Source organism: Myotis myotis, unplaced genomic scaffold, assembly GCF_014108235.1.
Source record: "Myotis myotis isolate mMyoMyo1 unplaced genomic scaffold, mMyoMyo1.p scaffold_m19_p_8, whole genome shotgun sequence".
Lineage (NCBI taxonomy): Eukaryota > Metazoa > Chordata > Mammalia > Chiroptera > Vespertilionidae > Myotis > Myotis myotis.
In genome coordinates, this window is record NW_023416390.1 from 77,322,861 (window position 1) to 77,348,129 (window position 25,269).

The following is a 25,269-nucleotide window of genomic DNA, read 5'->3' on the forward strand; positions in this document are numbered from 1 at the left end:
TCAGGGAGGAATATTTATTCAAAAATCTGAATTACAAATAGTTTGAGATTATCCTCATTTTAAAAATAAATTAAAATCATAAGTTTGCCTCACATGTTAAGCAGGGAATTCAACTATGTAGTATATTTCTTTCCCCTTCCCCCTTTTATTGAATTTACTGGAGTTCTTAAGTGTATTCCAACTCTTTCAGATGTGAAAAATTTTTCATAAATATAACCTTTGGGCTACAGTGTAAGAAATGACCTTTTAAATAATACAGTGCTCTTATTTTCTTAGTATGCCTTAGATCAAAAGTTTCAGCAAGTTAGCTTATAACTATGTTTCATTAATAATAAAATTGTTAAAGTTAAGTACACCTGTAGGCCTCAAGATTCATTAAATCACTGTTTCTAAAACCAAAGATAAAATGTTGAAAAGCTTTCAATGCCCAATCAACCCTTAAGTAGGGGGAGGACACATCTAATGCCTTCAGAAGCAATAAGTGAATAATATCCTAATAATAGGTAATCTGGATTTATAAAGTTACTGTATGGTCTATTTATATTCCCATAATAAAACTGTAATAAAACCTGCAAAATCATACTTTAATGAAAGCCAAAGAGGTATATCTTATACATTCTTATGTTTCCCTTAAAAATGCTATTATTCATTCTTCATGCTTAAGACTCTGTCATAATGCAAACACACTGATTTTTAAAAAAATATCTTTAATTATTTTAAAATACAATGTTCTTTTTTCAACTTTCATTATATTTAAATTTTCATATTTATTTAACTTTATATACTAAAACAATAACATTTACATTACTGAATTTGAAGGGAATGAGAATATTCTCACTTTTATTTTTGTATCTTTTTATACTATAAAAACTTTAAACAAGTGATATTTCAAACAAGCTACTTTTGTAATAAAAATAATCAGTTATTATGAGAAGCTGTGATTACCATTTGAATTCAACATTTGGGAATGGAGTAATAAATAAAATAAAAATAACTACAATAATAAATAATGATTATGACACAGACACTATGTGGCAATTTTTTAATATATCATCTTCACAATGTTAAGGTAGGCATTATCATTCCACCTCATATATAGAATGGAGGATGAAAGGTAAAGAGGGGAATTTTGCCCAAGTCAGAGGCCTACAGATTTAAACCCAGCTCTCTGTAAAGACAATGTTCTTCTAGGAGTAATACATGACTTTACAAAAGTCAAAACTGTCTTAAGCCCCAATTTCGTCATGGTAAAGTGAAACATCAGAATAAATGATCTTTAGAGGCCAATTAAGTTGCACTAACTTTGCAGACAATATAACTTTTAGAAAACAATGTTCAACATTCAACTATTATGTCACATTAAAAATGATATACATTCATTAAACACTGACTATAAGCTCTAGGACAGTGATGGCGAACCTTTTGAGCTCGGCGTGTCAGCATTTTGAACAACCCTAACTTAACTTTGGTGCCGTGTCACATATAGAAATTTTTTGATATTTGCAACCATAGTAAAACAAAGACTTATATATTTTTGACATTTATTTTGATATATTTAAATGCCATTTAACAAAGAAAAATCAACCAAAAAAATGAGTTTGCGTGTCACCTCTGACACGCGTGTCATAGGTTCGCCATCACTGCTCTAGGAGAACAAGAACTGCCATGTATATTTGTACACATTACAATCATGTGCAACAGTTTGAGAGGAATTATTTCATTCTCCAATGCAAAGCCAGAACGAAACATAGGATCCCAATTATCTGAAAACATTAAAATCTCACCAAAGGTTGTTTATGTGAAATGAAATGAAATTTTTAAAAATGGTTTTCTTATAACCAGGCAATAATATTCTGGCCCTAAACTTTATTTTAAAATGAAACTTTCATCAAAGATAAAATCACTCCAGACATTTTTTCCTTTATTTAGAATATATATAGCAGGCACTTGAATAATGTCATTTCACTCAACATCATTTGTTATACCATAGGAACTTAACTCTTGTTTGTATCAATTAGCCCATAGTAAACTGGTTTTATTATATGTTGTTTCACTTAGTTAAAATACCAATTGATGACATTAAGTAAAGACTTATTGTACTGCATTGAAGAACACACATAAAAATATATGACGTAAGTACATACCTAGGGTTTGTAGCATTATGGTTTCAAGTAAAACCAGTTCTTGAGTTTGTTGAAGGTAAGCCTGCGAGGTAAAAACAGCAGTATTAAAATGCTTAAGATAAACATAACTACCAGACTATGAGACCGTTAAGTTTCATGAGAATTATAGATTGATTACAACAGAATTAGAGTAGTTTATAAATATGAAGGAAAGAAATCGAAGGAAATGGAGAAAACTTATATTCTGTGGCAAGTCGAAATTGAATTACTTCTGTAAATAAAGCAAAACCCCAAAAAACCTGACGATAATGATAATATGACAGGAAGGAGGGCTAGTCTATAATATAAAACTTTACCTAGGTATTATTAGTGCTTCAAGACATATTAGATAGGAAGCACCAATCCACATAAGAACACCAAATTCAAACCCACCTTAAAGAAAGACTTATCAACTTAATCTAGGATACCTTCATGTGATAATTTCTTGACAGTAACACGTTACTTTTAGAATTAACTTCCTCTCTCCAAAAAAGGCAAAATAAAAATTTTAAAAAGCTGTATAATCTCTAGATTAAAAGGAAAAATTTTAGATATAAAATACCAAAATAATATATCATACACCCAACCTCAATAAATTATTCACCCCCCAGCTGGCTTTGCTCAGTGTTAGAGTGTTAGCTCCCGGAATGAAGGGTTGTGGGTTTGATTCTGGTCAAAGGCACATACCTCCGGTGCATACCTCGGGGTGCATGTGGGAGGCAACCAACTGATGCGTCTCTCTCACATCAATGTTTCGCTCTGTCTCCCCACCTCCTTTCTACTCTCTAAAAAAAATAAATGGAAAAAAATATCCTCGGGTGAGGATTAACAAAATAAACAAACAAAAAATTCCTCTACTGCAATTACTCTGAAAATAAAGGGTATGAAAAATTTTCTGCCATCTCATTTTTAGATCATGACATAACTACCAGGAATATTGTTAGTAAGAAAACAATGTATCACATATAAGTATTCATTTATATAAGGACATACTACTAAACCCAGAGAGTGAAAGTACCTTTAATTTTATTTACGTCCCATTTGAAAAGGTCACTGAGCTGATTTTTAAAACATACATTTCGGTTATTTGAACAATATACTAAGTAACCACAAGAAATAATTCTGAATTTGTAAAATTAGTAGACACTACTAATTTTAAATAGTTCTTGTTTTTGAATAATCATACATTCTCTATTTTTGAATGGCTATATTAATATTCTACTTCCTTAACAACATCTAGGATAACAACATCTAGATTAATAAAATCAGATATAGTTAACTGGAACTTAAACTTGATCCAAATCAAACTGAATTAAAATAATCTGGTAGTCACTTAGTACTTAAAAGTTCCTGATAAAGAACTCACCTATAATAAGAGTGCTAGAAAAATGATTTTAAAGGCCCAGGATTCTTTCTTGTTATAAGATATCAGAGCATTTTAAAATGGTGCTTTCAAACAAGGTCTATTAAAATACTGATGAGAAGAAGTTGTTTGGAAACTAGCATTACTCTTTAGGAAAATTAAGATATTTTTAAAAAGTGCTTGCCGCTCATGAAAGCATGGTGAAATGTATTTTTATGTATCAAAGAGATAAGTAGTAATATATATGCATTAAATAAAGAAACAATTCTGTAAAAAAGATTAACTACTGGTCTGGAGGTAAATCAAAGGTTTTCCTATTCCTTCATTTGCTGACAATTTTGAGTTATTTATCTCTGATTTTGAACATACCCGAACAATGGAGGTGAAATGATTTACCCTCTACACATATCACAGGTATGCTGTGAGGATAAACAACAAAATGTGAAATACTTAAAAAGTACCTTACATAATTCAGAATGACATTATAATTCATGAACATACATGAAATATGTCTCTGCCTGATTGCTTCCTGCCATTACATTCCTAAGTGGTAATAGGAATAAGCAGCATTTGGAAGGCAACACTAATTAGGATATATTTTTATCATGTCTAAATAATGAACAGGTTTCAAATTTACAAAGAAAACCAAAAAACCAAACAAACAAAAAACAACAACAAAAAAACCCCCAATTTTTACATACATCACACTTAGTATCCAGCAGTGGCTCTAGGGGATGAAGACAAGCATGTGCTACTTTGATAACATGTTCAAGTTTTCGAGCCTGTTCTTCCACTTTTGCAGCCAAAAATAATGCAGTAGGTGATATTATCTGCAGCAAAGAAAGAAAGTTGGTGATTTAAAAACAAATTTTGGAAAAAATCTTACTTTCTAAAGAGGAGAGGTGTGCAAGAAAGGAATGCAACACTGAAATTATGAATTGCTAGTTGGGCTATGAAAAGATTGATAAGAGTTTTAATAAAGTTATTCAATAAATCGAACTAGTTACCCTAATTGATAAAATCTGTTTTACTTGTTTTGCAAGTAGAATATTAAAGGGAAAAAGACTTCTACTTTATTAAACTAAGAGAAAGTTTAAATAATATTAATGCACATTGTGAAGGTAAAGGGAAAAACACTCAAGACAATGAATGAAGCCATAGCTTTAAAAAACAACGAAAAACTGGGTAAAGTATACCTAAATTTTCCTTCTTTTAGGAGAGCCACCACTTTCTAGGGTTTTCTTAAATTAATCAATGACTCATTGTGTGGCTAAGAGCTACACAATCTTGCTTAAGAGACAGGAAAAGGATCTATAAGGCAAACTGAAGATTCTGCACATGAAACTGCTACCTAATATCTCTAGTACTTTACTTACACCATTAAAAGTTTCATGGAAATAAACATGTTAAGACAAACTAATAGCATAGAAACATTACCAATTGAAGATCGAGAAATTAGCAATTTTTAAAGCATTACTGAGCTATGTTCTTTGGATTAAGGTATAAGAATATAGCACTAACAAAGACACTGAGAGAACACTAATTTTGAACAAAATTTATCCCTGAACTTACTAATAAACCAAATAACTGCTGACTCAGAAAATGGGCATACTTTAAATTCAAATAACGTTCTAAGATTACAGACGAGAAATATTTCATGGTGATGGAAGGAGACAAGACTTTGGGTGGTGAGCACACAATGGAGTATACAGATGTTATATTATAATATGTACACCTGAAGTTTATAAAATTATTAACAATGTTACCCCCATAAATTTAATTGAAAAAGGAAGTATCTCATGGAAAGATAATGTCTAAATGTCAAGATTCAGATACATTATTTTTCAAGAGATAAACATCTGAGTTTCACTGTATCTTGGGGTTCGATCACTATAAAATAATGTCAAAAGAGGGAGGGAAAAAGGGAAGGGCATAAATCAATGCTATGCGATTTGGGTAGGTAACAAAAGGAGAAAATTTCTGATACAGGGAAGGTGGAGCCTTTATTTCACTGACATGAAATTTAACTGCCAGATTTTGTATTTGAAAGGAACCTTCTCTATTCCAAATGCATTGCAGATGAGTAAAAATGACTAGAAGTCCTCTTCCTGAAATATAAATCTTTAAAACAGACCTAAAATTAAGTAAGTTTGGCTTTAAATAACCAGAAATAATGTTACCTTAAAAGGACTGAATAATTTTAACTTGAACTTTCAAATTAATGTCATCTTTTAAAATTAAAATTATAACAAAATATATTTTAATTGAGAATGCTAAAAAAGCAATGTATTCTTACAACAGATTTAATTAAGCAATATCAAAATCAGCTAATATTTTTGAAATGCCAGTTAAATAGCAGTCACCCAGGGCGGAGGAGCAGGGATGGTGGTGGTGGTATTTCTGAGATGTAAAAAGTATAAGATAACCGAGATTGGACAATTATTCCTATCTGGTACTTTTCCCCATACTTAAAATTTCCTACCACTGTTACCTATTTTGATTAACTCCTTTTCTATTTAAAGGCTTAACTCAAAAGATCATCTCCTTCCAAAGTAAAATTTCTGAGTCAGAGTGAAGTACCCTTCTTTATTCAATGAAAAATTATGCATACCTCTATCATTGTACTTATACTGTATTCTAACTTCTGGTTTATTAATCTTTCTGTCCTCCAGTCTAGAAACAGCTTGAACACAGAGACTGAATTATTCATTCATGTTCCCATTATCTAGTATTGTGCAGCTGCTGTTCAATATATTTGAATGAATGACATGTGGATAATCTATATATAAACATAAAGGCACTAATATTAAATTCAAAGTATTCCAAATGCCACAGTAAAAATCTAAGAATCAATACCAAGGTAAGAAATGCAAGAAAACACCCAATAAAATGAAGACACTCAGTTTCGAATAACCTCTCATTTATTATCTTATTCACATCTAAAAGGGGAATGGCTAAGCCAGCTTTCAGATGCTACAACTATTTGTCAAGGAGTGAAGCAATAGAGGAACAAGGCAAAAGTCAAATTTGACTAAACTTAATATTTAAACTCCTTCCCAACTGCCAGATGATCCAGAATGTCTCTTACTTGCCTAAAAGGCAATTTTAAATGTCTCTAATGAGTTTTTCTTGGTAAAATCTTTTAGGATTCCTAGTCACAGGTCCATCCTCTTCAGACTTTTTGAAAGCCTCAATATGAAGAGGTACTTTCAGACCACACAGGTACATTGTCTCCTTAGAAGAGTCTCAATGTAAACAAAGTATTGTACTAGTGAGTGATTCTCAAATTCTACAAGTAATTTTAAAAATTAAGTATTCAGTGAGCTAAGCAATGATCATCAGGGTAGATTCCTGTGTATTTACCCACACTCCTCACAGAAGTCTTTCTGTTCCCTCTAAATAGGGCTCAATTCTCATTCTCCTCCAGTGCAACTAATACCCAACACTCTTCCAAAGTTTCTGGTGAAATCCACTAACTCCATTCACATTTCCTTCTCTACAGCCTGCAAACATTTTACTCCATCAGGGCTGTAAAAACAAAACAAAACACCTTTTTAGATAAATACTTTGTAAATATCCAAATGAGACTTTAATTTTAAGGGTGACTAAGAAAGGTAATCAAACTAGGCACTACTGCTTCTTATATGGAAAGCTGATTCTGTTGCGTGGCTTATTAAAAGGATTAAGAATGTCAAATGTTTTAAATATTGGCAGTACTAGTTGGTCTGTGGCTTTTGAGGGGACAAACATTCATTAACACACATAAACTTGGCTCAAAGTCAAAGAATTCACACCAATACTGGAGTACATACTTGGCTGGTTCAAGTGACCAATTACTAACTGAGATTCAGTTCACTGGGGACAGGGACAATGCATTATCCGCCTTGTGTACTAGTCCCTAGTTTGATAAACTTTCTCCAATTACTATAACTAAAGGGAAGAAAAATTTATTTTTAAATAGTCCAGAGTATGTTACTCTAGCAAACGTACAACTAGTTCAAGGAGGTATTATATTCTCAAAACAATATACCATACAAATCATGGAGGGGGAGGAAGATGTGATGAAGCCAGCTGCAGCACAGTAGTCAGACTGCCTCAGTAGAATCTGACTAGCCTAGGCAAATTACTTATTCTCTTTGTGGTTCAGTTTCTGCATCTGTAAAATGGGAGAAACAGTATCTGCTGTAAACTTGTGGTGAGGATTAAATGGATCAAGATATGTATAGCACTTAGAATAGTGCCCTACAGTAATATGACTCAAATGTTATTACATGTTGAAAAATTAAACAATTGTGTATTGCTACTGTTGAGCTTAAATTTTAAATGTGATTTAACACGCTATAAAAATTTTCTTCTTTCTTGCTCACCTCTTCCTTCCACAGTTAAACTCAATTCGTTAAAGGTTCTTAGTTTCGAACTAAGCAGATTAAAACACTGAATTATGATACTTTACATGAATGGTTATACCCACATTCCTTTCTTCCTTTCTCCCTGCCGTTGTTTTCACCCCCTTCTCTTTATCTATTCATTTATGTTTTCATTCCTACCTCTTGGTCTCACTCCTCCTGCCCATTCCTGGCTGCTGTCTCCCCTTTCTGCTCATGATGATGCCCTCACTGCTGACATTCTTCACTCTCCATTGCTGGCTTCAACCTTGATAGTTGGAGGCAAGGTTTTCGAATTAACAAAAAGCCTGGGCAATTTCTAAGTCACGGAAGATGGCTGTATCAGCCAGTTTCAAGTGAATCATCTGGTCTTTGTTTTAGTAATTAACTTTATGCACACACTGTGTGTACATTTGTATTTAAGAACCACCCACAGCTGTGTTATTACTCAACTTTAAATGTCCTAATTCCAAAAGAGCACTAAAAGAAGCAAAGATAACACTTCTAAGTCTGTTTCCTATTTGATAATACAGTACTAGTATCAACAGGCTCCTAAACTATTCTTATGTTTCCATCTCCCTGTAGCGCAGGCCAGTGAACCCATTCGCCGCCCCCCCGCCCTCCGCTTTTTAACTGCCTCAACACTAATCCCTCCCCTAAGACTAGGATAATTATTTCTGTGCTTTGAAAGGATTTCATTAATAAATATCTAGCTAGTTCTAGGTATCACAGCTTAAAATTTGGAAATCACTTGCCTAAGGCTATAGGTGAGGACAAGTAGTAATGGTATAACTTTAGCAAAGACTCATAGAAAGAAACTCCTAGAATAGAAAAAGGAAAGGTAGAAACTTAGATATAAGTAAAAACAAGGGAGGTAAGACCCCCACCAAAGAAGAAAATGTTAAAGTTCAAAATGTACATTTGCTAATAAGAAAGATTACCAGCTCAAGCAAATTAAACCAAAATTCCAGCACAATATTAAGAAGTGGTTTAAATCTTTAATTTTGCTACACTGAAAAGACTGACATTTCAATATTACAGAGAACATAATTAACTCAGCCTGGTATTTTAGTTATTTTTTTTTCTACTCATATAATTATGTGTGAATGTAATACTGTCAACAGAAGATAATTTAGCTTGAGAATTTAAAAAATCTTCAGGCTGGATGTTATTTGGGACATCTAATTACATTTAAAAGAGAGCTGGCTTAATAAAGACTAAAAAATACTAGTATTCATTATTGCTGAAAAGCAGTCTTCAAGAGAATAAGGCTTGATTTCCATAATTACATTTAAATATATTAAATATGCCTAATACTATCTGGCATTTTAACATTTATTTATTGTTACAAAAAAACAACAACACATAAACAAAAAGCAACTTATACTTTAAAGTACACTTAGCATTTCATAGTTAAGTCTCTATTCTCAGCTACCATCTCACAAACTCATGTAGTACTTACTGTGAAACAAGAACATTAACACTGCATCGGTACTCAAATATTCTACATTAATCTTAAAAAGTCCACTTTTGCCCTGGCCAGTGTGGCTCGGTTGGGCATTGTCCTGTGCACTGAAAGGTTGCCAGTTTGATCCCTGCTAAGGGGCATGTAGAAGACAGCCGATTAATGTTTTGCTCTCACATTGACGTTTCTCTCTCTCCCCTTATCTCTCTAAAAATAAAAAAAAAATTTAAAAAGGTCCACTTTCCTTCAGATGGTTAAACAAATAAGAACTAATATTATAGAAGAGTTAATATTGTGAAGATAGCGATATTCCTCAAATTGACCTATAGATTCACAGAATGCCTGTCAAAATCCCAGCTTCTGTTTTACAGAAACTAACAAGCTGATCCTAAAATTCTGGAGATAGCCAAAACAATCTTGAAAGAGAATAACAAAGTTGGAAGACTCATACTTCCTGAATTCAAAATTTACTACAAAATTATAGTAATCAAAACTATGTGGTACTGCACCAGAGCACTCAACCACCTCCACAAATGACACACCCAAAGAGCAGTCAGCAGAGCCCCACTGTAGCAAATCCTGCTCTGTGGGGTCAGCCCCTGCACAACAGCTCCTTCCCTGTACTGACAGCCAGTCCTCACACCAATCAGCTCGAGGGTCAATCCCTCCCACTGAGGTGCCAATAGCAATCAAGCCTCAACTACACACAACCCATACAATGGGCACTCCTGGAGCACCTGGCTCTGGTGACCAGGGAGATGAGGTGACTGGGCCCTACAAGACACTTACTACATCAGGCCACTCTACTAAGACTGAAAGATGTAGCGGCCCTACCTAATACCGAGAAACAAACACAGGGAGACAGACACAATGAGGGGACAAAGAAACATGTCCCAAATGAAAGAACAGGACAAAACTCTAGAAAAAGAACCAAACAAAATGGAGATAAGCAATCTATCGGATGCACAGTTCAAAACACTGGCTGAATGAATAAGAAAACAAGACCCCTACATATGCTGCCCAAAAGAAACCTACTTCAGATCAAAAGATACACACAGATTACCCTGGCCGGAGCATCGTCCTGCACACCAAAAGGACATCATTTCGATTCCTGGTCAGGGCACATATCTAGATGTTTCTCCCTCACATAGATGTTATAGATGTTTCTGTCCCCCTTGCCTCCCCCCAAAAACACACACCACACAAACGAAAGTAAAGAATGGGAAAAGAGAATTCATGCAAATAGAAATGGGAAAAAAAAGCTGGGTAGCAGTATTTAGATCGGACAAAACACTTTAAAACAAAGGCTAATCATAAGAGACTGTTCTACTTCTGGTATTTATCTGAAGAAACCCAAAACATTAATTTGAAAAGACAGAGATCCCTATGTTCATTATAGCGTTATTTATAACTAGAGGCCTGGTGCATGAAATTCATGCACTGACAGCAAGCTTCAAAACTTCATATGTCAAATTTGCTGAAGGTTGTTGAATTTCGTGCCAAAAAAAGAGCATCTGGGGGGAGTTTTAATTCATTACTTTATTTTGAAGAAAAAGTCATTGTATACTTCAGGAAGCTTATGGTGAATATGCTCCATCTCAAGATACTTGTGAACGCTGGTTTTAAACACTTTAAAAGTGATGATTTCAATGTGAAAGATAAAGAACGTCCAGGTTAACCGAAAAAGTTTGAAGGCCAATAATTACAAGCATTATTGGATGAGATGGGTGTCAAACTCAAAAACAACTTGCAGAAAGATTAAACATTGCTCAGTAAACAATTTCCGATCATTTACCAGCAATGGGAAAGATTTTAAAGGAAGGAAAATGGATGCTACATCAACTGAACGAAAGACAAATGGAAAACTGAAAAGTCATCAGTAAAATGTTTCAACGGCACAAAAGTCTTTTTTTGCATCAAATTGTGACTGGCGATGAAAAGTGGATTTATTCTGAGAATTCCAAATGCACAAAATCATGGGTTGATCCAGGTCAAACATCAAGGCCAAACTGCTTCAGAAAGAAGGCAATACTCTGCATTTGGTGGGATTAGGAAGGTGTGGTGTATTATGAGCTTCTAAAGCCAGGTGAAACCGTTAATACTGACCGCTAATGACAACAAATAATCAATTGAACCACACTTTGATCATAAAATGACCAGACTGTTCCAGAAGACATGAAAAAGTAATTTTGCTTTATGATGACACAGCATCACACACTTCAAAACCACTTAAAGACACGTTAAAAGATCTTGTCTGTGAAGTATTAACCCACCCGCCGTATTCACCAGAACTTGCTCCTCCAGATGACCACTTGTTCTGATCAATGGCACATGCACTTTCTGAGCAGCACTTCAAAACGTAGGAAGAAGCGGAAAATTGGGTCTCTGAAGGGTCTGCCTCAAAATAAGAAAAGTTCTATTGGGACAGTATCCACAAATTACCTGGAAGATGGGGGAAATGTGTAGCTAGCAATGGACATTACTTTGAATAAAGCACTTTTGATGTTTCTCTTGAAATTATCGTGTTTTCTTTCATTACAAAATCCACAATTATTAACTGTACACCTAGTATATATGTATGGTGTCAGATGAATACCAGGCTTATTGGGGTGATCACTGTGTATGTTAATGTCTCATCACTACATTGTATACCTAAACTAATATAATAGTGAATGTCAACTATAATTGAAAAATAAAAATTAAAAAACAACAACACACAAACTATGTGGTATTGGCATAAGGAAAGACATATAGATCATGGAACAGAATAGAGAGACCAAAATAAACATATTTATGGTAGACTGATTTTTCAACAAGAATATCAAGAAAATTCAATGGGGGAAGAATAGTCTTTTCAACAAATGGTGATAGGACTACTGTATATCCACATGCAAAAAAGTGAAGATGGCAGTTCCCTTCTTTACACCATAAACAAAAACTAACTCAAAATGGATCAAAGACCTAAACGTGTCGGCTAAAACTATAAAACTTATTAGAAGAAAACAGGAATATATCTTCATGTCCCGGAATAAGACAATGCTTTCTTAGATATAACAGCAAAGCACAAGTGATAGATGAAAAATATAAACTGAATGCATGTGATACAAATGATAACATCAAGAAAGTGCAAAAGATAGTCCATAGCAGGGAGAAGTTATTTGAAAATCATATCTATTATAATAAAAGTGTAATATACTAATTAGACCAGAAGTCCTGACGGATGACCTTCCAGACGAAGCCGCGGTGGCAGGGGCTGAAGCAGAGGTGGCCACTGCGGTGGTGGGGGCTGAGCCCCTTGCACGAATTTTGTGCATAGGGCCTCTAGTATCTGATAATAGACTGTTACTCAGGATATATAAAGAACTCTTAAAACTTAATAAAAAGACAACACAAATCAAAAAATGGCAAAAGGATCTAAGCCAGGGGTGGGCAAACTTTTTGACTCGAGGGCCACAATGGGCTCTTAAACTGGACCGGAGGGCCTGAACAAAAGCATGGATGGAGTGTTTGTGTGAACTCATATAAATTCAAAGTAAACATCATTACATAAAAGGGTACGGTCTTTTTTTTTTTTTTAGTTTTATTCATTTCAAACGGGCCCGGGCCGTAGTTTGCCCACGGCTGATCTAAGGAGACATTTCTCCAGAGAAGATACACAAAAAGATGTTCAATACCATTAGGCATTATGGAAACACTAATCAAAACCACAATGAAATATATTACACTCACTAGGATGGCCACAATAAGATCTTTTTAAATCTTTGATTAAAAAAGAAAAAAGACAATACTAAGTGTTGACAAAGAGGTAGAGAAATAGGAACCCTCACACATTGCTTGTAGGAAGATAAAATTGCGTGGCTACTTTGGAAAACAGTTTGGCAGTTTTTCTAAATGTTTTTTAAAAAACTCTCCATGATTACTGAGGCCTAGAGTTACCATACAACCCAGCAATTTCAATCCCAGGTATATACCCAAGAGAAATGAAAACATGTGTCTACACAAAAACTTGTACATGAATGTTCACAATAGCATTACTCATAATAGACCCCAAATAGAAACAATCCCAATGTCCATCAATGAGGTATATCCCCATGATGTATGGAATGTTTGTTATTCAGCCATTAAAAGCTATAAAGTACTGATACATGCTACCCTATGGATGGATCTTGGAAACATTATGCTATGACCATATTGCATAATTCCAGCTATATGCAATGTTCAGAATATGCAAAGCTATAGAGATAGAGAACGGTATATCCCAGGGTTGAGAGGGAGAAACTGTGAACTGCTAACTGATACAGGGTTTCTCTTTAGGGATGAAAATATAAACAACACTATAATGATTGTACAACGCTGCATTATACATTCTATGTGGATGAATTATATCTTAATAGATGTTTTAAAAAAGGTGCTCGAGAGAACCAAGATGGCGGCATAGGTTAATGCCGGAGTTTGCTGCCTTGAACAACTACTTCAAAAGTAAAACTAAAAAACGGAACGGACATCACCCAGAACCACAGGAACGCTGGCTGAGTGGAAGTCCTACAACTAGGAGGAAAGAGAAACGCATACGGACACTCAGAGGAGGCGCAGTGCTGAAGTCAAATTCTGAGGTGCGGAGTGTGCGGAGCGGGCTGGCGGTGGAGGGCGCGGTTGGCGTTTTCAACTGGGAGGGAGTCGCAGACTCTGAGCTCCAGATACAGGCGAGTCTTTAGGGACCCAGACTCAAACGGGAGAAGCGGGACTGTCTGGCTTAGGTCAGAGCGAGTGCAGCTTTCTCTCCAAGGTTTGCAGCGGGTGCTGGGACTCAGAGAGGCAGAGCCCCTGGGGACAGGACTGAGAGCCGCCATAACTGCTCTCTCCTGCCCACCCTGTTGATCCTGTGCGACCCGCCCCGCCCAAGCCCTGCACAGAGGCATTTGCTGGATAGCCTCAGGCAAAGGCTAGATTAGCACCTCCCTAGAGGACAGAAGTTCTCTCACTGCAGACACAGCTGATTCTCATAGCCACTTGGCCTGGAGGTCAAACCCTCCCTGGTATTAGCTACAACAATCAAGGTTTAACTATAAGACTGCGCACAAAGACCACTAGGGGGTACACCAAGGAAGCATAACAAAATGCGGAGACAAAGAAACAGGACAAAATTGTCAATGGAAGATATAGAGTTCAGAACCACACTTTTAAGGTCTCTCAAGAACTGTTTAGAAGCCGCCGATAAACTTAATGAGATCTACAAGAAAACTAATGAGACCCTTGATGTTATATTGGGGAACCAACTAGAAATTAAGCATACACTGACTGAAATAGCGAATATTATACAGACTCCCAACAGCAGACCAGAGAAGCGCAAGAATCAAGTCAATGATTTGAGATGCGAGGAAGCAAAAAACACCCAACTGGAAAAGCAAAATGAAAAAAGAATCCAAAAATGCGAGGATAGTGTAAGGAGCTTCTGGGACAGCTTCAAGCGTACCAACATCAGAATTATAGGGGTGCCAGAAGATGAGAGAGAGCAAGATATTGAAAACCTATTTGAAGAAATAATGACAGAAAACTTCCCCCACCTGGTGAAAGAAATGGACTTACAGGTCCAAGAAGCACGGAGAACCCCAAACAAAAGGAATCCAAAGAGGACCACACCAAGACACATCATAATTAAAATGCCAAGAGCAAAAGATAAAGAGAGAATCTTAAAAGCAGCAAGAGAAAGAAACTCAGTTACCTACAAGGGAATACCCATACGACTGTCAGCTGATTTCTCAACAGAAACTTTGCAGGCCAGAAGGGAGTGGCAAGAAATATTCAAAGTGATGAATACCAAGAACCTACAACCAAGATTACTTTATCCAGCAAAGCTATCTAATTCAGAATTGAAGGTCAGATAAAGAGCTTCACAGATAAGGAAAAGCTAAAGGAGTTCATCACCACCAAACCAGGATTATATGAAATGCTGAAAGGTATCCTTTAAGAAGAGGAAGAGGAAGAAAAAGGTAAAGATTCAAATTATGAACAACAAATATGCATCTATCAACAAGTGAATCTAAGAATCAAGTGAATAAATAATCTGATGAACAGAATGAACTGGTGATTATAATAGAATCAGGGACATAGAAAGGGAATGGACTGACTATTCTTGGGGGGGAAAGGGGTGTGGGAGATGCGGGAAGAGACTGGACAAAAGTCGTGCACCTATGGATGAGGACAGTGGGTGAGGAGTGAGGGCGGAGGGTGGGGCGGGAACTGGGAGGAGTTATGGGGGGGAAAAAGAGGAACAAATGTAATAATCTGAACAATATTTAATTAATAGCAAAAAAAAAAGGTGCTAATGTTATAGATATCTTTTAAATATTTAGTGTACACAAACCAACAAATTGTAAGGAAACAAAAGCCTAATCACAACATAATACTGATAAACATGTATGACTTTATTTCACATGTTAATTTAAATTAGGTTTCATTTTCATAAAGTATGGATCCATTTCTCTTTTTAAAATGTTTTAATTGATTTTAGAGAGGAAGGGAGAGAAAGAGAGAAAGGAACATCAATGCATTGATGCATGCCTCCTGCACACCCTCTGCTGGAGATTGAGCCTAAAACCCAGGCATGTGTCCTGACTGGGAATACCAGAGAGACCTCTTAGTTCCACGGTCGATGCTCAACCATTGAGCCACAGGAGCTGGGCTATATCCATTTCTTAAACAATGATTCATTCACTTTGACTTATGCAATTATTTCAGAAAATCATTAATTTTCTTGTTTGGTTAGCAAAAATAATTTGAACTATGTTCAAGTCTACATAAATGAACCATATTAATTTAAATAGATACTCCTATTAGGCATTCAAAACAACAATCACTGAACTATAGCAATAGAAACTACAGGATCTACCTAAAGATATGGGGAGCGTGTAAAAAATCTGGAATCCTCTCTGAATCAATGCATCATTTTATTGATTTTTTTACAGAGAGGAAGGGAGAGGGATAGAGAGTCAGAAACATCGATGAGAGAGAAACATCGATCAGCTGTCTCCTGTATACTCCCTACTGGGGATGTGCCCAAAACCAAGGTACATGCCCTTGACTGGAATCAAACCTGGGACCCTTCAGTCCACAGGCCAACACTCTATCCCCTGAGCAAACCAGTCAGGGCCAATGCACCATTTAAAGATTGCTCCCAAGTCCTCAGAACTTTTTCCTACTCTCTCAGCTGTTTTTTAAACCATCACCTGAGGATATGTTTTTATTGATTTTAGAGAGAGGAAGTGGGGAGGGGGAGAGGAGGAGGGAGAGGGAGGGAGGGAGAGAGAGAGAGAGAGAGAGAGAGAGAGAGAGAGAGAGAGAGAGAGAGAGACACAAGAGGGAAACCAACAAACATTGATTGGTTGCCTGCAACACGACTGGGGATCAAACCCTAAACCTCTTGGTGTGCAAGACGATGTTTCAACCAACTAAGCCATCCCACCAGGGCTCAGCTATTTTTTCCCAAGCATGGAACTATGTCAGTTTTCATGATCTTAAGATTCTTCACTAGAAAAGAATTATCATTTTTACTTTCTCAACTTCTAAATGAGTCCTCAATTTAAAATTAGTTTGAATGTGCACTTTCTTATAGAACAAATTCCATAGTCAATTCCACTATAACTTATTTGTTGATAGATATAAACATCTATACAGTACTTTCCATTAGTAGTTACCTGGTGTTACTTTTAAGAGTTTATAGTCCAAACCAGCACTGTCAAATATAAATGTAATGTAATTATGATTTCTCAAGTAACCACATTAACATAGTAAGTAGGAAATTAACTCCTAGCTAATGTTTATATAGACATATATATCAGCACAGGTTTAAACCTATAGTTGGCATTCTGAATATAAAATTCATTAAAATTACATTAAGACAAATCTAAATGTATTAAATGCTTCACATTGCATGTATTTCCTTAAATGCGATCACATAGGTACTTAATATGTCAGCTTTATAACTAGAACCATACTTATTTAAGTATAAAATATTAAGTTTAGGAGAAACCAAGATGGAGGCATAGGTTAACTCCGGAGTTTGCTGCCTCGAACAACCACTTCAAAAATACAACTAAAAGACAGAACGGACATCATCCAGAACCACAGGAAGGCTGGCTGAGTGGAAATTCTACAACTAGGAAGAAAGAGAATAGCATACCGACTCAGAGGAGGCGCAGTGCTGAAGTGAAATACTAAGGTGCGGAGTGCATGCGGAGTGGGCTGGCGACTGAGGGCGCAGTTGTTGTTTTCAATCGGGAGGGAGTTTCAGACTCTGAGCTCCAGATCCTGGTGAGTCTCTAGGGACCCAGACTCAAACGGGAGAAGAGGGACTGTCTGGCTTCGGTCGGAACTCAAAGACAGCTTTCTCTCCGAGGTTTGCAGCGGTTGCTGGGACTCTGAGAGGTAGAGCCCCTGGGGATGGGACTGAGAGCAGCCATAACTGCTCGCTCTGCCCACCCTGTAGATCCCCAGGGACCCGCCCCGCCCAAGCCCTGCACAGAGGCATTTGCCGGACAGCCTTAGGCAAATGCTAGATTAGCACCGCCCTAGAGATCCAGCATAGAAGTTCTCCCACTGCAGACACAGCTGACTCGCATAGCCAGTTAGCCTGGAGGTCAAATCACCCCCAGTATTGCCGACACCAATCAAGGCTTAACTACAACAAGACTGCGAAGAAAGACCACAAGGGGGTGCACCAAGAAAGCATAAAAAATGCGGAGACAAAGAAACATGACAGAAATGGAGGATATAGAGCTAAAAACTGCACTTTTAAGGTCTTTCAATAATTTTCTAGAAACTGCCGATAAATGTAGTGAGATCCTCAAGAAATCTAATGAGACCCTCGATGTTGTGATAAAGAACCAACTAGAAATTAAGCATACACTGACTGAAATAAAGAATATTATACAGACTCCCAACAGCAGACCAGAGGAGCGCAAGAATCAAGTCAAAGATTTGAAATGCGAAGAAGCAAAAAACACCCAACTGGAAAAGCAAAATGAAAAAAGAATCCGAAAATACAAAGATAGTGTAAGGAGCCTCTGGGACAGCTTCAAGCATACCAACATCAGAATTATAGGGGTGCCAGAAGATGAGAGAGAGCAAGATATTGAAAACCTATTTGAAGAAATAATGACAGAAAACTTCCCCCACCTGGTGAAAGAAATAGACTTATAGGTCCAGGAAGCGCAGAGAACCCCAAACAAAAGGAATCCAAAGAGGACCACACCAAGACACATCATAATTAAAATGCCAAGAGCAAAAGACAAAGAGAGAATCTTAAAAGCAGCAAGAGAAAGAAACTCAGTTACCTACAAGGGAATACCCATACGACTGTCAGCTGATTTCTCAACAGAAACTTTGCAGGCCAGAAGGGAGTGGCAAGAAATACTCAAAGTGATGAATACCAAGAACCTACAACTAAGATTACTTTATCCAGCAAAGCTATCATTCAGAACTGAAGGTCAGATAAAGAGCTTCACAGATAAGGAAAAGCTAAAGGAGTTCATCACCACCAAACCAGGATTATATGAAATGCTGAAAGGTATCCTTTAAGAAGAGGAAGAGGAAGAAAAAGGTAAAGATACAAATTATGAACAACAAACATGCATCTATCAACAAGTGAATCTAAGAATCAAGTGAATAAATAATCTGATGAAGAGAATGAACTGGTGATTATAATAGAATCAGGGACATAGAAAGGGAATGGACTGACTATTCTTGGGGGGGAAAGGGGTGTGGGAGATGCGGGAAGAGACTAGACAAAAATCGTGCACCTATGGATGAGGACAGTAGGTGGGGAGTGAGGGCGGAGGGTGGGGCGGGAACTGGGAGGAGGGGAGTTATGGGGGGGAAAAAGAGGAACAAATGTAATAATCTGAACAATAAAGATTTAATAAAAAAATAATAAAAAATTAAGTTTAATACTCCCAAATATTATAGGGTAGCAAGGTATAGTGATGGAATTTGTTTACTTAAAAAATTACCCAATTTTATATACTAAAAACATCTTCAGAATTCCTGTTCTAACTGCCTTCAAAGACAATTTATAAATGACAAAAAGTCAGTCTTTATACAGAGACCTTTATGTGTCTTGGTCAATGCAAACATTCAAAACACTGTCTTCGTTCTGGGACAAATGAACTAATGCCACCATAGAAGCATTTGAACTATTAGTACTAACAGACACATGTATGTATGTGTGTGCATGTGTATATGGAAAAGCTTTGAATATTTTACAATCATCTAATTTTTGAAAAAGAAAAACCTGCTTCAAGGAGACTTTATAAAGACTCATGTAATATATGGTCAATATGCTCCATAAGTCAATATCCCTGCAATTAGGCACATGGAGCACCATGTTTGAGAATAACCTTAAAGCTTTTTGGAAAACTTTATAGGTATTCTTTTCAGATTCAATTTGAAAAAAAAAATCAATAAAAAAAAATCACATGCTTTTTTCATGTTATCAATAAACTCTCCCAGATAGATTCTTCTCCTTGTTTAACAGAATAAACTTTAAGTATATTAATTATTCCTAGAAGGACTAACCCTAATGAAGTACATTTAAATGATAGTCTATTGTAGTGATTAGAAATTAGTGTATCAACTTCTGAAGTGACTAAAGATAACCTTTTAATATCTTACCTGAGGAGTTAATATCCAAAATATAAAAAACTCCTACAACTTAACAAAAAACACCCAATTAAAAAATGGACAAATGTCTACTTGAATAGACACTTTCCCAAAAAAGACATAGTGGCCAAATAAGCACATTAAAAGATGGTTAACATCAATAGCTGTAAGAGAAATGATAATCAAAACTACAATGAGATACCACTTCACAGCCATTAGGATGGTTATCAGAAAATATAGACTTCAACATAAGCACTGGTAATGAACAATATAGAGTTACGTGCAGAACCAAGATTAAATGAGGATTAAGTGTTTTGTAATGGCTGTTTAAGATAATGTAGACATATGAATTAAAACCAGGGATGAAAAACAAGAGCAAAGCAAACACATTTAATTGTTCACAGTAAATATGGTGGTGGTGGTAGTACTGTTATTCTGATACTTAACTAAGATTTTTGGAGTGAAAGAAAGGTCACACCTTTTGTAAAGGTAATAAAAAAGAGGTTAACAAAAAATAATGTTGTCTTGAATCAGAATGAATTCCTGAGGTATTTTAAATATATATTAAAATAAAAATATATAAAAAGCCCAGTTAATGTATATTTCACGTTAATGCGTAAACAAAATTTAATATATTGATGTGCACAGTGAATATATATTTAACGTACTATGTATTTTCTCTTTTCATTAAAGATGCCTAGAAACAAGACCAACATAATATGATCCCTAGTGTCCACGTTGGAATCTTGAAATACCACTTGCTACTAAAAGAAAGCAAGTTTTTTAAAGAAATGGCCATTCCAGCTGTGGAGCAGAAAATGTACAAATGAGCCTAGAATACCTTGCAATAGCAGATAATGAGGAAGCTATCCAAGATTACTGGAGTATAGAGTTACCATACGGTCCAGCAATTCTACTCTTGGGTATATAATCAGGAGAAAGCAAGACATGTTCACACAGAAAGTTTTACATAAATGTTTATAGCAGCAATATGAGCCAAAAGGTGGAAACAACCCAAATGTTAATTAACTGATGAATGTATATAAAATGTGGTATAATGGTAGTTCAAGAAAAGTAAAGTACTGATACATGCTATACCACAGGCAAACCTTGAAAATGCACACTAAGTGAAAGAGGCCAGTCACAAAGGATCACATTACCGTATGATTCCATTTATAAGAAATGTCCAGAATAGGTTGGAGGGACTTGGGACAGAGGGCCAAAGGGTGTGGAGTTTCTTCGTTGGGTAATGAAAATTTCTAAAACTGATGTACAACTCTGTGAGTACACTAAAATAACATTCAGTCTTATACTTTTAATAGGTGAAATGTGTGGTATGTGAATTACACCTCAACAAGGTAGTAAATATAGGGCAAGAAACAAGTATTTATCTTGCCTTTTCAATATGAATCACAGCATTTCATTATAAAAATATTCTAATTAATGAAGAAAGATAGAATTAGAGTATCAAAATGAATGAAAAGAATGTAGGCATCAAATGTCAATAGCTGCTTAACACCACAAAAAGAGAGACAACCAGACATTAGGTGCCTCCTGCTGAAAGAACACAAAACCACCTGTACTTTTGCCAAAGGGATCTAATACGAATCTGATCAAATTTCAGGATCCAAATGGCAATTTGCAGGAAATACAAGAACAAAGAAACATGATAAACCACACTATGAGTATACAATGAACAAATTCCAGACAGCTGGAAATTCTTCAGATCTAATGCCCTAGGTCAGTGGTCGGCAAACTGCGGCTCACGAGCCACATGCGGCCCTTTGGCCCGTTGACTGTAGCTCTTCCACAAAGTACTGACTTCTGTGCATGGGCCACAAAGTTTCAATCACACTGTACATGCGCGCCCGCATGTGGTATTTTGTGGAAGAGCCACGCTCAAGGGGCCAGAGAGCCGCAGTTTGCCGACCACTGCCCTAGGTCCTTCAACAGATTAAAACTTATGTGAAATAAAGGGACAGAGGGGAAACCTGTATATTGAGACTTAAAACACCGATCAAACCTTAGTCTTGCCTAAACTATCATGTTTAGGAATGCAGAGTTGGGTGATAGAGTATAAATGAACTGGAAAAAGTGATTACTGTAACATAAGAATACTGGTACTTTGTGGAGGGGAGGGTTTGATAGCAAAATGGGGCACATGGAGGCACTTCTGGGGGTAGTTAGCAAAGTTTCTTGACTTGAGTGGGGATAAAAAGGTTATTTGTCTTATAATTCACTAAGCTATACATCTGGTGGCTTTATGTTTATTGTACTTTATAATCATAAACACTTCACCTCATATATGCATGGTTTTCCCTCAGCACTAAAGGACACCAAACAGATGGAATACAATGGAATGTGAATAGAACCTAAATGATAAAACCAGAGAGAAAAATTTAGAAGTGAAAGAGTGGAGTTTTCTGGGAAATACTTTATGAAAGAGTTGTAATTTCAGCTGAGTCATAAAACCTGATAGACCATAATCACATGAAATGGAGAGCACCACATAGGGGGCAAAAATCAAAGAGGGGGAGGGGAATATGGCTGAAAGAGGAATTAGGGGCCTAATTCAAAAAAAGGACTTTATTGGATTTTGTCCAATGAGGTAAAAGCAAATCAAAATCGGAGAGTATTTTCATTATTTACTTCTCTTCTCATCTCCTCAGAAATCACTGGCATCAATTATTAGTGTGCCCTATTTCTTGAACATATATTAGGGTAGGACAAAAGTGAGAAAAATACAGCATGGGATTAGGCAACAGCTCTAAGTTCGAATGCAACTACATAATGGACAAGTAGATTTGGACAAGTCACTCAGCAACTGCATCTGTTTTCTCAGAAGGAGAATACTTTAGTTGAGATAAAGTGCCTGTTACATACTGGTTCTTAAATTTTCATCCATGCAATTTATGTTAAAAAGGCATTTAGAAATCATCTAGTCTAATTATCTCAAACGTATAATCAAGGAAACATGTGTTTGGTTAGTATCTACTGTTTTAAACAGCAAAGATACGGAGTATTTCCATTACTGTAGAGCAGTGGTTCTCAACCTTCCTAATGCCGCAACCCTTTAATACAGTTCCTCATGTTGTGGTGACCTCCAATTTCATTGTTACAAATTGAACATAATTAAAGCATAGTGATTAATCACAAAAACAATATGTAATTATATATGTTTTCCGATGGTCTTAGGCGACCCCTGTGAAAGGGTCATTCGACCCCCAAAAGGGTCACGGCCCACAGGTTGAGAACCGCTGTTGTAAAAAGTTCTACTGGACAGCATACAGTATTTCACAGTTGTAGTAATGAATAATATATATTATTATGTATATAATAATATATATTATATATAATACATATTATATATATAATAATAATATATACGTATACATATAGAGATATATATGCCTCAGTAACCGGTAGGACCGAACGACTGGTCGCTATGATGCGCACTGACCACCAGGGGGCAGATGCTCAATGCAGGAGCTGCCCCCTGGTGGTCAGTGCGCTCCTACAGGGGAAGAGCCACTCAGTCAAAAGCTGGGCTTATGGCTGGCAAGCACAGCTGCAGCAGAAGCCTCTCCCAGCTGCTGCAGCAGCAGCGCTACCAGATGGTGGAAGACGCAGCCGGGGCGGGATGAGCAGCTGTGGAGCTGTGCCCAGCCCCAGCTGGGGCTTCTCCCCAGCTGCCTGCCACTTCAGCACTGCTATATCCCTCGGGCGGGGGGTGGGGGCGAGTCAGACTGCCGGTTTTGGCCCGATCCCTGTAGGCAGGCAGGGATCGGACCAAAACCAGCAGTCCAACATCCCCCAAGGGGTCCTAGATTGTGAGAGGGCCCAGGCCAGGCTGAGGGGCCCCACCTATGCACGAACCCGTGCACCGGGCCTTTAGTTTTAATGTAAGATTATTCTTGGACTAATTTGCTTTTATTAAATTAAAAGGCAGAGTAGGAGTGAGCTATAATAGAAACAACCACTCAGATTTCACAAAACCAGAACACTAACAATGGATTATGAGACACACAGGGGAAAAAAGCAAAATTTAAATGGGTCTTCAAGTTGAGCAGCCATCAGTATCACCTGGGAAGTTTGTTAAAGAATCCCAAGTCCCACCACAAATATTCTGATTACACAGTTTATTTTATGTTATTATTATTCTTTAATCCTCACTAGAGGTCACTGAGAGAGAGAGAGAGAGAGAGAGAGAGAGAGAGAGAGAGAGAGAGAGAGAGAGATGGGGAGAGAGAAGCATCGATCAGCTGCCCTTCATACATGCCCCAACCGGGGATCAAACCTGCAACTCACAAATGTGCCCTGACCAGAAATCAAACTGGCAACCTTTCAGTGCACAGGACAATGCACAAACCAAGTGAGCCACTCTAGCCAGGCCAGTAAAGCATATTTTTAATGAACATCTTGACAATTTTGATGCAAAATCACAAAAGCTTTATACATATTACTTTCAGTGAGAAATTTCAGGGCTATGATGAGCTTTCTAGAAATAGATTCTTTTTTTTTTTTTTAAATATATTTTATTGATTTTTTACAGAGAGGAAGGGAGAGAGATAGAGAGTTAGAAACATCAATGAGAGAGAAACATCGATCAGCTGCCTCCTGCACATCTCCCACTGGGGATGTGCCCGCAACCCAGATACATGCCCTCGACCGGAATCGAACCCGGGACCCCTCAGTCCGCAGGCCGACGCTCTATCCACTGAGCCAAACCGGTTCTGGCTAGAAATAGATTCTTGAGGGAGACATAGTGGTAACTGCATGAACTATGGAGTCTAGATCTGGCTGTAATTTTTGCTTTTGTCACTCTGTTGGTGTGTGAGTTTTGATGAAGTATTTAGCTTTTATGATTATCTGAATTAAGAAAGCGTATATTGCTTGGCCTGTGTGACACAGTGGTTGAGCTTCGACCCATGAACCAAGAGGTCACTGGTTCAATTCCTGGTCAGGGCACAAGCCCAGGTTGCAGGCTTGATCCCCAGTAGGAGGTGTACAGGAGGCAGCTGATAGATAACCATCAATGTTTCTATCTCCCTCTCCCATCCTCCCACCCCCTCAAAAAAATCAATAAAAACACATGTAAAATACTTCTCCCACCACTGCTTCAGGTTTTTGTCATTGAAGGACAAATGGCCACACAAGAACTTCATGCATCAGAAAGGAAGGGCATGGAAGAAGGCAGGGAGCTCAAAGTCAAAAACAATCAGACTCACTGTTAAAAGT

General features: G+C 36.9%; 1 protein-coding gene across 15 annotated transcripts in view; it reads right to left on the reverse strand.

The window, feature by feature from the left end:
• Positions 1-25,269, reverse strand: part of CCNT2 (cyclin T2) — a 45,894-nt gene that overhangs the window by 14,381 nt on the left and 6,244 nt on the right. For 8 of the 15 annotated variants that reach the window (XR_004969187.1, XM_036318885.1, XM_036318884.1 and 5 more), the window contains exons 3-4: positions 4,227-4,355; positions 2,145-2,205 (exon numbers count right to left, since the gene is read on the reverse strand). Coding sequence is in view for 12 of the 15 variants with exons in the window: in XM_036318885.1 (XP_036174778.1) it covers positions 2,145-2,205; positions 4,227-4,355 (190 nt within the window). In the remaining 3 variants the exon portion in view is untranslated. Of the gene's footprint in view, positions 1-2,144; positions 2,206-4,226; positions 4,356-6,136; positions 6,305-6,888; positions 7,054-7,555; positions 7,682-8,072; positions 8,179-25,269 lie in introns of those variants that run through there. The other 7 variants (XM_036318886.1, XM_036318891.1, XM_036318890.1 and 4 more) reach the window with 7 other exon arrangements.